General features: G+C 44.1%; 1 protein-coding gene across 2 annotated transcripts in view; it reads left to right on the forward strand.

Annotated features, from left to right (window-relative positions):
* The window catches only part of RPA1 (replication protein A1), a 66,038-nt gene that overhangs the window by 17,736 nt on the left and 28,901 nt on the right, over positions 1 to 19,401 (forward strand). For both annotated transcript variants that reach the window (XM_009189331.2, XM_003912069.3), the window contains exons 5-6: positions 1,764 to 1,852; positions 19,091 to 19,183. In XM_009189331.2, coding sequence (XP_009187595.1) covers positions 1,764 to 1,852; positions 19,091 to 19,183 — 182 coding nt within the window. The remainder of the gene's footprint in view (positions 1 to 1,763; positions 1,853 to 19,090; positions 19,184 to 19,401) is intronic.

Consider the following 19,401-nt stretch of genomic DNA (forward strand, 5'->3'; position numbering starts at 1 on the left):
AATTCCTTCTTCATGTTTCAGTTCTTTTTAAAATGCAGACATTGTGATGTGCTCATCAAGTATGTATTGAGCAACAACTGTGGGCCGTTTGCTTCATTAAGCACTGGAGGGATGGATACCTGTCTTTATTGACAGTACAGTCTAGTAGGAGAGATAGAGAATAGTAAAATAATCACTAATGGACATATAATTAAGACTGAGCAGAGTGTTCTGAAGGAAAGAAATCGTGGCTGTAGGAAAGACTAGAACAAAGCAACCTGGTCTCAACTAGAGATTAAGGAAGCGTCTCTTGAGGTGATGTTTGAGATGAGAGCTAAAAAACGAGTATTAGATGAGGCAAAATGAGGAAGAACACACCACCACAATCGCAGAGCAGCACGGACAAAGGCCTTCTGGCCAGAGGGACTGTCGCATATGGCAGCACTGAAAGGAAACAGGAAGGGCAGAGGGCAAAGGGCAGAGGGCAAGGCAGCCCCATGGATGCGCTGGAGGGGGGTTAGCAAGGCCAGGCCAGGCAAGCCATGGCACAAGTTTTTCTTTTTGGCCTAAGGTCATTGGGAAGTTATCACAAGGTTTCAGTCAGAGTTAAAAATCAAAGAACAAGGCCGGGCGCGGTGGCTCAAGCCTGTAATCCCAGCACTTTGGGAGGCCGAAACGGGCAGATTACGAGGTAAGGAGATCGAGACCATCCTGGCTAACACGGTGAAACCCCGTCTCTACTAAAAAACACAAAAAACTAGCCGGGAGAGGTGGCGGGCGCCTATAGTCCCAGCTGCTTGGGAGGCTGAGGCAGGAGAATGGCTTAAACCCAGGAGGCGAAGGTTTCAGTGAGCCAAGGTCGCGCCATTGCACTCCAGCCTGGGAGAAAAGAGCGAAATTCCATTTCAAAAAAAGAAAAAAGATAAACCTAAGCACTTAAAATTTTAGGAGTTTGATTCAAGAATCAGGCAGTGCCAGACGGCGGGTGGTTTGGAGCCCAAGGGGAAAGCTTGTATAAGGTGCACACCGAAGCAAGGCAAAGAAAGCATTTGAGGCCGGGCGCGGTGGCTCAAGCCTGTAATCCCAGCACTTTGGGAGGCCGAAACGGGCAGATTACGAGGTCAGAAGATCGAGACCATCCTGGCTAACACGGTGAAACCCCGTCTCTACTAAAAAGTACAAAAAACTAGCCGGGCGAGGTGGCGGGTGCCTGTAGTCCCAGCTACTCGGGAGGCTGAGGCAGGAGAATGGCGTGAACCTGGGAGGCAGAGCTTGCAGTGAGCCGAGATCCAGCCACTACACTCCAGCCTGGGCAACAGAGTGAGGCTCCGTCTCAAAAAAAAAAAAAAATCAAAGAACAGTAAGTTCTTAAAAATGGGTCCTAATTACATTGTAAAACATATCCGTTGTCATAATTAGTTTTCACTGGGAAAAAGTCATTGTTTAGATGAGTATGTGTTTCTGAAAACAGGCCATCCCTTTTTATGCCATACATTCTTGTGTTTAGTCATCTAAATTCTTACCGTGTCAGTTGCTCCTTGAAGATACGGTACGTAGCAAGAACACTGCATTTTAATTGAGGAACTAGATGGTAAATGAAAACCCTGCAATCTAGAAAAGGCTTGATCATGACGCGGTGAAAGCTTAAGAGAAATATTTATGTAAACAGGTGACAAAGGGAAAATAGTTTTGTCAGAATGATCATCAGGGAAAGCATTTTGAGTAGCTTATCATTTGAACGGAATTTATTTTTCTAACCTGTTTCTGTTTGTCTGCTTTTGCAGGAGAGTCGTTATTTTGATGGAATTAGAAGTTTTGAAGTCCGCTGAAGCAGTTGGAGTAAAGATTGGCAATCCAGTGCCCTATAATGAAGGTAAAATGCTTTGGTATAGATTGTAGCACTCAATTGAATACCTCTTTATATAGTCGAAATTCTACCTTTTGGATTCAGTTTGACTTGTTAGTGTTAAAAAAATGATAGTGATTCTGGGGTCTAGGAACCAGGTTATTCTGTCAGGCTTTTTCAGTTCTAAAGAAACGATGTATGAAGAAAGGGCACAATTAGAAAGCAATGGACAAATGGGCTGGGTGCATGGTGGCTCACACCTGTAATCCCAGCACTTTGGGAGGCCAAAGCAGGTAGGTCATTTGAGGTGAGGAGTTTGAGACCAGTCTGGCCAGCATGGCAAAACCCCATGTCTACTAAAAATACAAAAAGTACAGGCATAGTGGCCCACACCTGTAATCCCAGGTACTCAGGAGGCTGAGGCAGGGGCGTTGCTTGAACCCAGGAGGCGGAGGTTTCGGTGAGCCGAGATCATGCCACTGCACTCTAGCCTGGGTGACAGAGCAAGACTGTGTCTCAAAAAAAAATAAGAAAGTTGCTGGGCGCGGTGGCTCACGCCTGTAATCCCAGCACTTTGGGAGGCCGAGGTGGGCAGATCACAAGGTCAGGAGATCGAGACCATCCTGGCTAACACGGTGAAAGCCCGTCTCTACTAAAAATGCAAAAAAAAAATTAGCCAGGCGCAGTGGCAGGCGCCTGTAGTCCCAGCTACTCGAGAGGCTGAGGCAGGAGAATGGCGTGGGACCGGGAGGAATGGTCTGGGACTCCATCTCAAAAAAAAAAAAAAAAAAAGAAAAAAATAGAGAAAAAATCAGTTTTTATAAAAGAAAAAAAAAAAGTGATATTATAGGGTATCTGTAATATTAATGAGAAACATGTTTTCCTAAGATTTATCTTGTGCACACTTTTGGTTTTTTTGTTTGTTTGTTTGTTTTTTGAGATGGAGTCTTGCTCTGTCGCCCAGGCTGGAGTGCAGTGGCGCGATCTCGGCTCACTGCAGGCTCTGCCTCCCGGGTTCACACCATTCTTCTGCCTCAGCCTCCCGTGTAGCTGGGACTACAGGTGCCCTCCACCATGCCCGCCTAATTTTTTGCATTTTTAGTAGAGTTGGGGTTTCACCATGTTAGCCAGGATGGTCTCAATCTCCTGACCTTGTGATCCGCCCGCCTCGGCCTCCCAAAGTGCTGGGATTACAGGCATGAGCCACTGCGCCTGGCACACTTTTGTTTTTAAAAAGTGTGAAGCATGCAGTCTATCACTCCTGTGATAGCACTCACCGCACTGGTAGCTTTTAGAATTATCTCTGTTTACTGCTAAGCCATGAGTAAACTGTGTGAAGGCAGAGATCATGTTTGTTCTAGTGCCTGACTTGAGGCTGGCGTTTAGTAAGTATTTGTTGAAACAAGTTGAATATATAACATTATTTTACTGTGATTATCTGTTGATGATGAAATTACTAATGATTTAATTTTCTCATGAAAATGTATAGAAAAGCACAATGAAATCAGAAAAAAAAGTCCATTTTTTCTTTGCGTCCTAAAAGAAGCTGAAAAAAAAAATCATTACTTTAGACGAAAGAGACAATTCTAGAGAAAGGCAAAAAAAAATCTTCAAATCACTGGCCCTCTTAAAGGAAAAGATTGTTTGCCCTTACACCAAGTCAAAAAATAAAATAAAAGCCTCACTTTACACCAAAATAAATTTGAGATGTATCTTTTCAAGTTAGAAAATGAAACCATCGAAAATCAAAAAGAAGAGGCTGCACAAAGAATAATTCACAGTGAATATTTGTTTAAATTGAAATTTTAAAATTACGTATTAAAAATAGGAAAGCAGGCACAGTGCCTCACACCCGTAATCCCTGCACTTGAGGAGGCCGAGATGGAAGAATTGCTTTGAGTCCAGGAGGACGAGACCAGCCTGGGCAACACAGGAAGACCCCATACCTACAATAATTTTTTAAAAACTTAGCCAGGTGTGATGGCTCACACCTGTAGTCTCAGCTACTTGGGAGGATGAGATGGGGGGATTACTTGAGCCTGGGAGGTTGAGGCTGCCGTGAGCTGTGATCGCACCGCTGCCCTCCAGCCTGGGGACACAGCAAGTGTCTGCTATACCCCACTGCAAAAAATTAAAAGTATGTCACCTTAAACTAGGATAAAATATTTGCAACTGATAGGATTGACAAAGGGTTACTATCTTTACTATTTATTGAATTTTTTGCATATTAAGGAATAAAGTACTTCATTAGCAGCAGGCATTGGAGAAAAATAGATTGTTCACTATAGAAGGAAAACAGATGGCTGATACATTAGAAAACATCTTCAGCCTTGCTCGTTATCTTTGTCTTGTTCCTGATCTCAGGGAGAAAGCATTCAGACTTTCACCATGAAATATCATGTTAGCTGTAGGGTTTTCTTAGAGTCTTTTTATCAGAAATAAAGAAGTTTATTTCTGTTCCAAGTTGCTGAGGGCTTTCATCAGAAATGGATGGTGAGTTTTGTCAAATGCTTTTTCTGTGCTTGCTGATGATCTGATGATCATGTGGTTTTCTTTGTTCATTGGTTAATATGGTGAGTTACATTGATTGACTTTTTTTTTTTTGAGACAGTCTCATTCCGTCACATAGGCTGGAGTGCAATGGTGCTTTCTTGGCTCACTGCAACCTCTGCCTCCCAGGTTCAAGCAATTCTCGTGCCTCAGCCTCAGAGTAGCTGGCATTACAGGTGTATGCCATCACGCCAGGCTAATTTTTTTTTTTTTTTGTATTTTTAGTAGAGACGGGATTTTGCCATGTTGGCCAGGCTGGTCTCGAACTCCTGACCTCTAGTGGTCCACCCACTTCAGCCTCCCAAAGTTCTGGGATTACATTGCGCTCGGCCACTGTGATTGGTTTTTGAGCGCTGAACCAATCTGGGATCTCTGGGATAAGTCTATGTCATGATGTATTCTTTTTTTTTTTTTGCGACTGAGTCTCACTCTGTCACCCAGGCTGGAGTGCAGTGGCCGAACCTCAGCTCACTGCAAGCTCCACCTCCCAGGTTCACGCCATTCTCCTGACTCAGCCTCCCGAGTAGCTGGGACTACAGGCGCCCGCCATCGCGCCCGGCTAGTTTTTTTGTATTTTTTTAGTAGAGATGGGGTTTCACCATGTTAGCCAGGATGGTCTCGATCTCCTGACCTCGTGATCTGCCTGTCTCGGCCTCCCAAAGTGCTGGGATTACAGGATTGAGCCACTGCGCCTGGCCTGATGTGTTATTCTTTTTACATATTGTTGGATTTGATTTTCTAAATCCATTTGATTTGATTTACTTTGTTTAGAATTTCTGTATCGGTATTCATGAGAGATATTTTTCTTTAGTTTTCTTTTCTTGTTACATCTCTGATTTTGATACCTGAGTAACCCTGACCTTATGGAATAAGCTGGGAAGTGTTCTGTCTTAAATTTTCTGCAGCAGTTTGTGTAGACTTGTTATTACTTCTTCCTTAGATGTTCAGTTGAATTCACCAGTGAAGCCATCTGGGCCTGATGTTATTTTTTTATGGAAAAGTCTTAAACTGTAAGTTCAGTTTCTTTAATAGAGAGATAGAGGGTTATTCTTGAGTAGACTTTGGTAGATTATATTCTTCAAGGAATTTAATTTTATTTAAGTTCTTGAATTTATTAGTCTATAGAAATAGAAATATTCTAAACACCCCAATTGTTAGAAATTATCAAATGGATTAAAAAAATATATTTCCAGCCAGGTGCGGTGGCTCACACTTGTAATCCCAACACCTTGGGAGAACGAGGCAAGCCGATCGCTTGCTCTCAGGAGTTCAAGACCAGCCTGCACAACATGATGAAACCCAGTTTCTACCAAAAATACAAAAAATTAGCTGGATGTGGTGGCGTTCGTGCACCTGTGGTCCCAGCTACTTGAGCCCAGGAGGTGGAGGTTGCAGTAACCCGAGATGGCGCCACTGCACTCCAGCCTGGGTGACAGAGCGAGACCCCATTTAAAAAGAGAAAAAGTGCCAGGCACTGTGGCTCGTGCCCATAATCCCAACACTTCGGGAGGATGAGACGGGTGGATCACGAGGTCAGGAGTTGGAGACCAGCCTGGCCAATATGGTGAGACCCCGTCTCTACTAAAAAAATACAAAAATTATCTAGGCATGGTGGCACACACCTGTAGTCCCAGCTATTCGGGAGGCTGAGGCAGGAGAATCACTTGAACCCGGGAGGCGAAGGTTGCAGTGAGCCAAGATCATGCCACTGCATTCCAACTAGGCCGACAGAATGAGACTCTGTCTTCAAAAAAAAAACTGTGTGTGTGTGTATGTGTGTGTGTGTGTGTGTGTGTGTGTATATATATATATATATATATATGTTTCCTTGTTATCCTTTGAGTATCTGTAGAATTTGAGAGTTTTATCAATTTTATTGATCTCAAAGGAGCAACTTTTGGTTTTATTGATTTTTCTCTTATGTTTTGTATTCTATTGATTTATGCTTCTGATCTTTAATATTTTCTTCTACTTTGGATTTTGTATGTTCTTTTTCTCGTTTCTTAAGGTGGAAGCTGACTTCATTGATTTGAGATCTTTTTTTCTAACATAGGCATGTAGCTTTATAAATTTGCCGTTAGCTACTGCCTTAATAGCATCCTGCAAATTTGGATATGTTATATTCTCTTTCATATTCAATTCATAATACTTTCTTATTTCCCTTTCAGTTCCATCTTTGACATTCTGTTATTTAGAAGGGTGTTTAGTTTTTAAATGTGGGGATTTTCTCTTTTTCTTTTTTTTTTTTTTTTTTTTTTTTTGAGACAGAGTCTTGCTGTCAACTCAGGCTGGAGTGCCTGGAGTGCAGTGGTGCAATCTCGACTCACCGAAACCTCCGCCTCCCAGGTTCAAGCGATCGTCTCACATCAGCCTACTGAGTAGCTGAGACTACTGGTGTGCGTCACCACGCCTGGCTAATTTTTTATATTTTTAGTAGAGACAAGAGTTTTGCCATGTTGGCCAGGCTGGTCTCAAACTCCTACCCTCAAGTGATCTGCCTGCCTCAGCCTCCCAAAGTGCTGGAATTATAGGCATGAGCCACCGGGCCTGCCAAATGTGGGTATTTTCTAGAGATCTTCTTGTTTTTGATATCTAATTTAATTCCAGTGTGATCAAACAGCATACTTTGTGTGACCTGAATCCTGTTAAATGTATTGAGTCTTATTTTGTTTTATTTTTATTTATTTATTTATTTTTGAGATGGTGACTCACTCTTTCACCCAGGCTGGAGTGCGGTGGCATGATCTTGACTCACTGCAATTTCCACCTCCCAGGTTCAAGCGATTCTCCTGCCTCAGCCTCCCAAGTAGCTAGGACTACAGGTGCCCACCACCATGCCAATTAATTATTGTATTTTTAGTAAAGACAGGGTTTCGCCATATTGGCCAGGCTGGTCTCGAACTTCTGACCTCAGGTGATCTACCCACCTCAGTCTCCCAAGGTGCTGGGATTACAGGTGTGACTCACCGTGCCCAGCCTTGAGTCTTATTTTATGTCCAGATTATGGTCTCTTTTGGTAAATTCTGTGTGTACTTGAAAAGAAGATGTATTCTGTTGTTGGGCAGTCTTATAAATGTCAATTAAGTTGAGTTGTAAATTGTGTTATTCAGTTTTTCTATATCCTTACTGTTTTTCTGTTTACTTATTCTGTCAATTACTGAGAGAGACATTGAAATCTCTAACTGTAATAATTGTAAGTTTCTCTATCTCTCCTTGCAGTTCTATTAGTTTTTGCTTAATGTATTTCAAAGCTCTATTATTAAATATCTATATAATTTAGAATTCTTGTGTCCACTTGAAGAATTGACTCTTATCATTATGAAATGACTTTATCCTGGTGAAGTTCTGTGCTTCGAAGTCTGCTTTGATATTAGCATAGCCACTTTGGCGTTCTTTTTTGTTTTTTTTTTCTCTCGTAGAGACAACACCTTGCTCTGTTGCCCAGGCTGGAATACAGTGGTACATTCACAGCCCAGTGCAGCCTCAACGCCCTGGGCTCAAGCAATCCTCCCACCTCCGCCTCCTGAGTAGCTGGGACTACAGGCGTGTGCCAACACGCCCAGCTAATTTTATTTAATTTTGGTTTTTGTTTATTTATTTTTGAGACAAAGTCTCACTCTGTTGCCAGGCTGGAATGCAGTGGCACGATCTCAGCTCACTGCAACCTCTGCCTCCCAGGTTCAAGTGATTCTCCTGTCTCAGCCTCCTGAGTAGCTGGGGCTACAGGCATGCACCGCCACGCCCAGCTGATTTTTGTATTTTTAGTAGAGATGGGGTTTCACCATGTTGGCCAGGATGGTCTCTATCTCTTGACCTCATGATCCACCCACCTGAGTCTCCCAAAGTGCTGGGATTACAGGCGTGAGCCACCGTGCCCGGCCTAATTTTATTTTTTGTGGACATGGAGTCCTGCCATGTTGCAGGACTGGTCTTGAATTCCTGACTTCCAGCAATCCTCCTTCCTCAGCCTCCCAAGTAACTGGACTGCAGGCTACATTGGTAGTCTGGGGGGTGGAGTACTGGGCCTGCCTGGACTGGGACTACAGTGCCACCATGCCCAGCTCATTACTTTTATTTTTATTTGTAGGGACGGGGTCTAACTTTGTTGCCCAGGCTGGTCTCAAATTGCAGGCCTCAGTCCTCCCGCCATAGCCTCTCGAAAGGCTGAATTACATGCCTAAGCTACCTTGCCTGGCCATTGTGTATACTTTCTGTTGCTAGCCATTCAAATTCACTAATCGTTTCTGAGACAATGCCTAATCTGCTGTTAATCCCATTGAGCGTATTTTTCTTCTCAAATAGTATAATTTTCATCCCTAGAAGCTTGATTTTTGGGTCTTTTAAAATCTCTTCGACGTCTCTGCTTAATTTTGGGGACATACAGTGCACAAAGACGATATTTGTTTTAAGGTCCTTGTCTGTGGATTCTGATGTCTGTGTAAGGTCCGGATTTGTTTCCATCAGTTGATCCCGGCCTCTCCCATCATGGATCATATTTTCCGGCTTCTTTTCATGCCTGGCCCTCGGACCGAATGCCTCGGACGAATGATGTTGGGATTCGGACCTTGTTGGGTGCTGGAAACTTTTGTAATCCTGTAATTATTCTTGAGCTTTTTTCAGGGATACAGTTAACTTGGAGACAGTTTGATCTTTTGGTGTGTTGCTTTTAAGATTTATTAGGCGGGATCAGAGAGCTGCCTTTAGTCTAGGTGCAGTTATTCCCAATACTGAATCAGGACCTGACAGGCTGTTCTACTTCGTGCCCCATGAATATGAATTTTTCCCGTCTGACTGGTAGAAACAGGTACGATTTCAAGCTTGCTATAAACACAGGCATGGCTCCCTCTGGCCTTCTCAGATGATTCTCACCCTGGCCTCAGATAGTATCCACACACACACGGGCCAACCAGTACTCTGCTGACTACCCAGGAGACCTGCCACCCATCTCTGGAGTTCTCTGTGTACAGCCCTCTCTTCTCTGCTCCTCTGTCCGGCCAGCTAGACGGTGATCTCCCCAGACTCTTGGCCCTCTAAGCCCTCGAGGCACTGAGCTGGTGCAGACTCACTCACTCTCCTTCCTGTGCACAGCAGTCGCTGCCCTTCATTGCTTAGTGTCTCGTGTCTTGAAAACCGTGTGTTTCAGATATTTTCTCCCTTTTTGGGGGGGTAGGGGGTTATTTTAGGTGTTAGGGTAAACCTGGTCTCTGTTGCTCCATCATGTCCCGTACATAGTTTTAAAAGTTGCGTATTTTTGCAAGGTGTGTCCTTAAAAACAAAACAGCATTCTCCTGGCTCACTTTTCTTTGGCCTCTGACTCCTGTCTGGAGATAGTCTGTTTCACATCTACAGCTGTTTCATCTCTCTTTGTCTCCATATTTCTAAGTGACACGTTTGTGCTGCTCTTTGTTAATTCTTTCAGTTGAAACATTTGTTTATTAACTTCACACTACGGGAGATTAGAATGTGGCTCTCTCTCTCTCTCTCTCTCTCTCTCTCTCTCTATCTCCCTCTTCCTTTCTCTCTCTCTCTCTCCCTCTCCCTCCCCGCCCCCCACTCTTTTTTTCTTTTTTAAGTCTCGCTCTGTCACCCAGGCTGGAGTCCAGTGGTGTGATCTCAGGTCACTGCAACCTCAGCCTCCTGGACTCAAGCAATCCTCCTTGCCTCAGCCTCCTCAGTAGCTGGGATTACAGGTGTGCACCACCGCTCCCTGCTAATTTTTGTTTGTTTGTTTGTTTGTTTGTAGCGATGGAGTCTCGCTGTGTTGCCCAGGCTGGTCTCAAACTCCTGGGCTCAAGCAATCTGCCCACTTCAGCCTCCCAAAGTGCCAGAATTACAGATGTGAGCCACCGTGCCCAGCTTAGCATGTAGCTCTCTTATACTTCCCTTGTCCCTGCTGTCCACATGAAAGAAGTAGACGTTAATATCAGATTAGATCATAATTAATTAATTAATTAATTTGAGACAGAGTCTTGCTTTGTTGCCCAGGCTGGAGTGCAGTGGCATGCTCACTGCAACCTCTACCTCCCAGGTTCAAGTGATTCTCCTGCCTCAGGCTCCCAAGTAGCTGGGATTACAGGTGCCCGCCACCATGCCTGGCTAATTTTTGTATTTTTAGTAGAGATGAGGTTTCACCATGTTGGCCAGGCTGGTCTCGAACTCCTGACCTCAGGTGATCTACCTGCCTTGGCCTCCCAAAGTGCTAGGGTTATAGGCATGAGCCACCGCGCCCAGTCAAAATTTATATATTTACTTATTTGGAGACAGGGTCTTGCTTTGTCATCCAGGCTGGAGTGCAGTGGCTCAAACACGGCTCACTGCAGCCTCGACCTCCCAGGCTCAAGCAATCTTCCCACCTCAGCTTTCCCAGTAGCTGGGAGCGTGAACCACCACACCCAACTAATTTGTTTTATTTTATTTTTATTTATTTATTTTTTTGAGACGGAGTCTCACCCTGTCACCTAAACTGGAGTGCGATGGCACGATCTTGGCTTGTTGCAGCCTCCACCTCCTGACTTCAAGCGATTCTCCCACCTCAGCCTCCTGAGTAGGTAGGGTTACAGGTGCCCACCACCACACCTGGCTAATTTTTTGTATTTTTAGTAGAGACGGCGTTTCACCGTGTTGGCCAGGCTGGTCTCAAACTCCTGACCTCATATGAGCCACCATGCCCAGCCCCAACTAATTTTCATATTTTTTGTAAAGACAGAGTTTTGTCATGTTGCCCAGGCTGATATTGAGCTCCTGAGCTCGGGTAATCTGCCCGCGTGTCTCCCAGTGTGCTGGGATTACCAACGTGAGCCCCCTGCATGGGGCCAACATCAAAATTTAAATGGCCGGTCAGATTTAAGTTTTTCTATGAAACATATCTTGCTTTGTTAAAAATTTAAAGTTTTCAAAACATATCTGTAGAAGGCAACTTTCAAATGGTTGTTATGTTTTCAGATGTTTTTGGTAAGCAGAACAACATCATTTTATTGTTTTACTAATCAGCCAATTTTTGAACTAAATCTGAGATCACTAAGAGATGATGGTCAGTCATGAATATTTGGAAAAACATTTGTGATATAATTTATAGAAAAGACATGTTCAGAGTGTATCAAATAATTTTAATAACATATCACTCATTAAATACATATATTAACTAACTATAACTGTGACACTGAAAATATAAAATTGACTTTAAGCCGATCAGCATCAGGAAGCTGGAAGATGGTCGTGTGGCTTGTCTGAAATCTTCCAGTGTCTTTATCTCCTCTTTCCCAAGTGATTTCTCGTAGGAGGCTGTGTTTGAACTCAGAGAAGCAGCCGTTTCTTAAAAACTAAACTGTCTCTCTCTGCTGCTCCCAATAGACAGAGGTGCTTAGCTGCTTCCCACTGAAGCACACTAATTCACTGTCTTGATTTAACCTTACCAACATATGCGGGGCACAGTGGCCCATGCCTGTAATCCCAGCACTTTGGGAGGCTGAGGCGGGCAAATCACCTGAGGTTGGGAGTTCAAGACCAGCCTGACCAACATGGAGAAACCCCCTCTCTACTGAAATACAAAGTTAGCCAGGCATGATGGCAGGTGCCTGTAATCCCAGCACTTTGGGAGGCTGAGGCGGGCAAATCACCTGAGATCAGGAGTTTGAGACTAGCCTGGCCAACATGGTGAAACCTCATCTCTAATAAAAATACAAAAAATTAGCTGGGCGAGGTGGCGTGCGCCTATAGTCCCAGCTACTTGGGAGGCTGAGGCAGGAGAATCGCTTGAACCTGGGACTCGGAGGTTGCAGTGACCTGAGATTGCACCATTGTACTCCAGCCTGGGCAACAGGAGTGAAACTGCGTCTCAAAGATAAATAAGTAAAAATAACCTTAGCAACATGGTTCTTCAATTTGTCCGTAACTAACTTTTACAGTAGTAGGGTTTTCGCTTAAGGATAAGTGGAATTGAATTGAACCCAGTAACTCTTACGCCGGAGACAAACTGCATCCTGTCTTCGTTTTCCTACCTGGAAGTGAGTCCTGGCTTTTGCCCAAGTGAAATAATGGAAAAGAAAGGAAAGTTGGAGAGTCTCAGGTCTGGACCTTAGCTGTGAATTCAGCACAATCACAGAATGTTGAGATAGAGGAAACTATTTTAGAGATCAGTTGATCAGTTTTTAATTATTAAATAAAAGCATGAATGAAGCAGTGTGAAGTAACTTACCCAAGGTCACACAGTGGGGATGCTACAAGAAATGAGAATGGACATTTATCATTTCCCAGTGAGAAGAGTTTCCGTTGTGCCCAGACCTTCAAAGATTAACCTTCATACCAAAGTTTTTGCCTACTTGAAAAGTGTATTTAAGTACATAGATCGTGTGAGTGAGTCTATTGCAGTAATGTTATATACATAATTGAAATTATCTCTATTTCACATTTGTATATTTGTCCATTAAAACTTGCATAAATAAAGAAATGTAAAATATAATTGAGATAATCAGACATCTGTTTTCTTTAATAAACCTTAATCTTGAATAGGTAATATGGTTAAATGATTTCAAAAAGATAATGTACTTACATGACTTCAAGTCACAGCTACCGAATTGTGTGTTCGGAGGAGTCTTACTCCTACCCTTGCCGCCCCCCGCCCACTGCTGCCCTCTAGAGGTAGAGTTTTCGTGGTTTCTTTTTATCCTTCAGGCGTTTCTTCGTGAGAATGTAACCAAATACAAATACACTCGTTCTGTACTCCACTTTGCCTCCACAAAAGGCAGCATTCCGTGTACACTATCTTGTCTTTTTATCCTGCTTTTATTTATTTGTCATTATTTTAATAGAGGTGAGACCTCACTATGCTCTTCAGGCTGGTCTCAAACTCCTAGGCTCAAGCGATTCTCCCACTTCAATCCCAAAGTGCTAGGATTACAGGTGTGAGCACTGCACCCAGCCATATCCTGTTTTTTAAAAATTTTCTGGCCAAGTGCAGTGGCCCCCGCCTGTAATCCCAACACTTTGGTAGGCCAGGCTGGGCAGATTGCTTGAGCTCAGTTCACGACCAGCCTGGGCAACATGGTGAAACCCTGTCTCTACCAAAAATACAAAAAATTAGCCAGGTGTGGCGGTACACACCTGCAGTCCCAGCCACCCGGGAGACTGAGGTGAGAGGATCACTTGAGCCTGGGAGGCAGAGGCTGCAGTGAGCCAGGGTCGTGCCGCTGTGCTCCAGCCTGGGTGACAGAGTGAGACTCCATCTCAAAAACAAAACAAAAAAAAGGTTTTTTTTTGGCCTAGGGGTATTTCCATATACTTGTATATGCTTAGAGATCTTTTTCTTTTTTTTTGAGACAGAGTCTCTCTGTCACCCAGGGTGGAGTGCAATGGCGCGATCTCAGCTCTGCCTTTTGGGTTCAAGCAGTTCTCCTGTCTCAGCTTCCCTAGTAGCTGGGATCACAGGCACCTGCCACCATGCCTGGCTAATTTTTTTATATTTTTAGTAGAGATGGGGTTTCACCCTGGTGGCCAGGCTGGTCTCGAACTCCTGACTTCAAGTGATCTGCCCACCTCTGCCTCCCAAAGTGCTGGAATTACAGGCGTGAGCCACCACACCTAGCCACAGTTTTAGTTTTTACACTGAAATTATTCATGCTGCTTCTGTCTTATACTGTTGTGGATTCTTGATTTATAGTGTTTTGGGCTTCATTTTCACACAACTTGGAATGTGCGGGTTTTCTCTGTTCCCTGGTTTCACGGAAGATGTCGTTTGTAATGAGGGATGTGCCTATGTCTGTGTGCGCGTGCACGTATGTGTACGCAGCCGGTATTCGTTCCTATGGCTCTGTATTGGTTTTTAGAAGTGGGAAGATGTGGGGCTAGGCCATCACTATGCTCTTTCCAGAAATAGAACCTGCTAGATATTAATTTTTATTTACACAAATTGTAATTTGATCCTTTAAATTGGAGAGAGAATCGAGTAAGTAAAGTTCTAAATTATTAAATCAACACATCAGTTTTGTTTTGCAGTAGTAATGTTTCGTTAAAATGAGCGAATTGATTATCACATTCTCAGCTTTTAGGAAGGTGAGCTAAGACAAAGCAATGCTTAGCATTTTTCTGAAACCTTTGGATGCAGTCAGGACAAGAGAGAGGTGACTGTGCCCAGCTTTATCACCTCTGGCCAGGTTTCTAGTGTTTTTTTTGTGTGTGTGCTCTATTTAATTGAATGATTGCTTTGGACATTTTCTGTTTTGGGGGCAAAAGCCCAGTGAAGATGGGCTGGGATCAGTGGCCAGTGGCTCATACCTTCAATACCTACACTTGGGGAGGCCGAGGCAGGAGGATCGCTGGAGGCCAGGAGTTCAAGACTGGCCTGGGCAACATAGTGAGACCCTGTCTCCACAAAAAAACAACAAAAAATTAGGCAGGCGTATTAGCACACTCCTCTAGTCCTGGCTCCTCAGGAAGCCGAGGTGGGAGGGTCCCTTGAGCCCAGGAGATCAAGGCTGCAGTGCTCTGTGGTCACACCAGTGTATTCCGGCCTGGGTGACAGATGGAGACCCTGTCTCAAAAAAAAAAAAAAAAAAAGAAGAAGATAGAGATGATGGAAGGATTGAAGGATACTTATTGCTTAGTCAGAAATATAGGGCTGTGGGCCGGGTGCCGTGGCTGACACCTGTAATCCCAGCACTGTGGGAGGTCGAGGCGGGAGGATCAGCTGAGCCCAGGAGCTCAAGATCAGCCTGGGTAGCTGCAGACACAAAAGTAGTCTCTACAAAAAAATACAAAAAATAAGCCAGGCGTGATCTTATGTAACTGTAGTTCCATCTACTGGGGAGGCTGAGTGGGGGGATTGCTTGAGGCCAGGAGGTCAAGGCCTGTAGTAAGCCATGATCATGCCACTGCACTCCAACCTGGGCATCACAGCAATACCTGTCTCAAGGGGGCGGGGGCGGGGGGAAGAAAAAGAAAAGAAACATAGGGCTATGGGAAGATATTCCTTTATTTCCTCTCTCCAGTGTCTGTTAAAGCTCAGAGGGATGAGAAGATTGCTGTTCAGGATTACGTACTCTCGAATCTCATCGTAACCAGATCAGTGAGCCAGTGCGGGAATGGCTTTCTTGTACTGACTTCTACCTCGCCGGGCGTTTCACAGCAGTGCTTTCTCCTTTGTCGGGAAAGGAAGCATGGTCTGTACTAGCGGGCAGAGAACTGAAGTTCATTTTGTATTCTCCCAGCACCGAATCCAGAACTTGTGCCATGTGAGGTGACCAGTACAGTTACTTAAGTCCAGCCCACAAATAGGCAGGAATTCCAAAATGTGCATTGAAATTGTCTTGGCTGGGCACGGTGGCTCACTCCTGTAATCCCAGCACTTTGGGAGGCCGAGGCGGGTGGATCACCTGAGGTCAGGAGTTCGAGACCAGCCTGGCCAACATGGTGAAACCCCGTCTCTACTAAAAATACAAAAATTAGCCGGGCGTGGTGGCGGGCGCCTGTAATCCCAGCTGCTCGAGAGGCTGAGGCAGGAGAATCACTTGAACCTGGGAGGCAGAGGTTGCAGCGAGCTGAGATCACACCATTGCACTCCAGCCTGGGGAATAAGAGCGAGACTTACCGTAATGTTGACCTGTGTTATTGGAATGGTTTGATTTGCAGGTGACACAAAGCAGAAGATGTATCAGAAGTTAAGTCTCTGCATTACTGCTTTGGGGCATAATTTAATTTTTGGAAGGATTTTTACTTAGCTGTAGACTGAATTTTCTCGGTCTCGTGGCCCGCTGCTGTGCTGCCGTGCATTCCCTGGAAGGTAGCTGTTGCTGTGTAGAATGCGCTGATTTCTTGCCGTCCATTTGGCTCTGGGCTGTCTCTTGTCTCTTGTGCCAGATTTGCACATCTGGTCCAGAGCAGGAGTTAAGGATTGGCTCTAGTAAGTGGATTAGTAGCTTTTCCTAATTACCAGATCTCATAACTAGAGTTGCGGCTGCCAGAATTGGTTGTTCACAGTTCACAATTACCAAGATGATGATGAAGTACATGGGTCTAGTCATAAAAGGCTCAGTTCAGGATGATGTCCTGCTTCCCAGCTGTGCGATTTGAGCAAGTTACATGGTTCCTCTAACCCAGCGTTCTCATCTGTTAGAGGGTATGATAATAGTGTCTACATCATAGGGCTGGCAGGCACTGTAGGAATGCATGTACCTGCCTTCTCCTGAATGCAGTACCTGAAGCAGGGTAAGCACTCAAAAAAGGGTAGTTATTATTCATACATATTATAGGGCTTGATTGGAGACTGGTTAAATATGCTGTGCTTCATTGAATCTCAGAATCCAGTGATCACAAGACTGTACTGTTATATTATGTACTACTAAAAGGAGGTGATGGTAAGACATTGATTTACATGAAAAAAATGTGGATCTTAGAATAGGTAAACTAAGGTAAGTCACAGTTTTAAAAGTTGTGGTAAAATATACCTAACATGAAATTTACATTTGACCGTTTTTAAGCATACAGTTCAGTGACATTAAGTCCATCAACACTGTTGTTGTACAGCCATCAAAACCATCCATCTTCGAAACGTTTTTGTCATCCCAAACCGAAACTCTCGTGCCCATTAAACACGAGCTCTCCATTCCCCACTCCCGCCAGTCTCTGGTAACCCTTCTTCTACTTTCTGTCCCTGGGAATTTGTCTATGGTAGATCCCTCTTACGATTTAGCTACATTTTTTTTTGAGACGGAGTCTCACTCTGTCGCCCAGGCTGGAGTGCCGTGGTCACTGCTCACTGCAAGCTCCGCCTCTGCTCACTGCAAGCTCTGCCTCCCAGGTTCACGCCATTCTCCTGCCTCAGCCTCCTGAGTAGCTGGGACTACAGGCGCCTGCCACGGCGCCCAGCTAATTTTTTTGTATTTTTAGTAGAGATGGGGTTTCACCATGTTAGCCAGGAGGGTCTGGATCTCCTGACCTCGTGATCCGCCCGCCCTGGCCTCCCAGAGTGCTGGGATTACAGGCGTGAGCCACCGCGCCCGGCCTGATTTAGCTACATTTTTATAGAAATTGAATCTATGTGATCAGCAAGATTGGATGACCACGTCCTTTTCAACAAGGTTCTTAAACAAGCAGACATGATCTGAGGAGGGAATTATCTAGTTTAGAGATTTTGGAGGGAGGAAGTGGGAGGGAGTGTAGCAGGGGCTTATGTATTTTTATGGTACTCTTCTATTTTTGAATGTTTACATCTTTATTCTCTTGAATATAATTCATGAAGCAGGTAAAGATACAGCTTTTGTTCTATTTCTTGCCAACCACTTAGCCCCAGTACTATTTCCTGAGCAACTCATCTTTTTCTACTGATTTTAAAAAAGGTTCACTACAGAATTTTAGACTGTTCCTTCACGAGATGCCTCGTCAGAGAAGAGCAGTTTTCCTTTGCAATTTTATGTGACACTTTGTAAATTCAGAGATAATGGAAAAGCCAAAATGTAAACACAAAAATTTCACTGTCAATAATCTGGCTCTTTTTCTATGTAAATAAGGTCTTTCAAGTCTTCTCTCCATAGGAAGAACTAAACGGTTCCATTTAACCTTTTTAATTTTATGCTAAATTTATTTTACTCTAATGGCACCACCACCTCTCATTTAGTCGTGCCAGTTAAGAGTAATATTGGCAGAAGTAAATTAAATCCCTGCGTAACGTGCCCGTTTGAGTTAGGACCTTGGAAAACGCAGCAGGAACGCAAACTCATCAGTTGGAGAAGGCAGAGACAGGGTGGCAGGTGGGAAGCCCTCCCAGCTGTGGGTACCATTTTTGTTCTTAGGGCACTCTAGGACATTTTTTTGAGTTGCCTTTGTGTGCTGCAGGTACCCTTGGTGAGCTGCCCAGATGAGGCTGACTTCTGCCTTTTAGAGCCAATCGCTAAGGCAAAGTCAAATTCCATAAATCTGTTATTTCACAAAATGAGGTGTATTTTACAGTTTTCACATTCTTCAGCTCCATCAACACTTGTGTAAGGAGTGGTGGGTAAATACATACTCTTACGGTGGCATTTCTTATTTTCTGCTTCAGACACGCTCATTTCCCCCCTTTCCTTTTAATCTGCCTGTTTCCTTGACACACCTGCTTCTGAACCCCATTGTCATCTCTCCCTGCTGTGACGGTTCACCAGCACTTCACGGTACCGGAGCCTCTTTCAACTTGTGTTTTCCACCAACTGTCAGTTGCAAAATAAGGTTGCTTTGTTTGGGAGGGAGAGGGTAGAATCCTTTCCGAATGTCTCCTTTTCCTTTGAAGCAGGAGCACTTCAGAGACAATTGAACTGCTTTTAGGTTTTTCTTACCACCCAGCTTTTTCTTCTGATTGATCCTGCGGTGAACACACGGTTCTGTTGATGACATCGATTTGTTGCTATGGAAATAGTGGTAATGTCCCAGATTCAACCCAGTGACTTTACTGCAGGTTGTTGCAGGAGAAATGGGCAAGGCTTTAGGGGAGAACCTCATTAAAACTGAAGGCTATCAATTCTAAGCAGGTGAAAGGTAGATGGAGCCAACCTTTTGTGTAATGAAAACACAAAGTGAACCCCTAGCAGATGCACTGCGTGCCGTTGAATGCCTCAGCATGAATTCTAACCCATGGGAGTCTTTGACAAAATAAAAAAATTTACACTTTCCCAGAGCATTTCTTCCACCCCAGTTTAAATCTCTTAACCCAAATCCTTTGCACTAAAATGAGCTTTCCCTTTTGGTCTTCAGGACATGGGCAGCCACAAGCAGCTCCTCCAGCGTCAGCAGGCAGCCCAGCGGCAAGCAGCAAGCCCCAGCAACAGCACGGAAGCTCGGGAGCGGGTAAGACGCCTCTCGAGGGCACGCATTGACTGTGGGCGTCAGACTTGGGAATCATGTTTTGAAATTTAATCTGGGACTAAAGGGAGTTTTCCAGATGCCATTCATTACAGGGTTGTGTCTTGGAAGGGATAATTCTGATTCATATTTTAGAGTATGTGATTGAAAAAATGATTAAAGATTGTCTTTTTTTTTTTTTTTTTTTTTTTTTTTTTTTTTTT

This window comes from Papio anubis, chromosome 17, assembly GCF_008728515.1.
Source record: "Papio anubis isolate 15944 chromosome 17, Panubis1.0, whole genome shotgun sequence".
NCBI classification, from domain to species: Eukaryota; Metazoa; Chordata; class Mammalia; order Primates; family Cercopithecidae; genus Papio; species Papio anubis.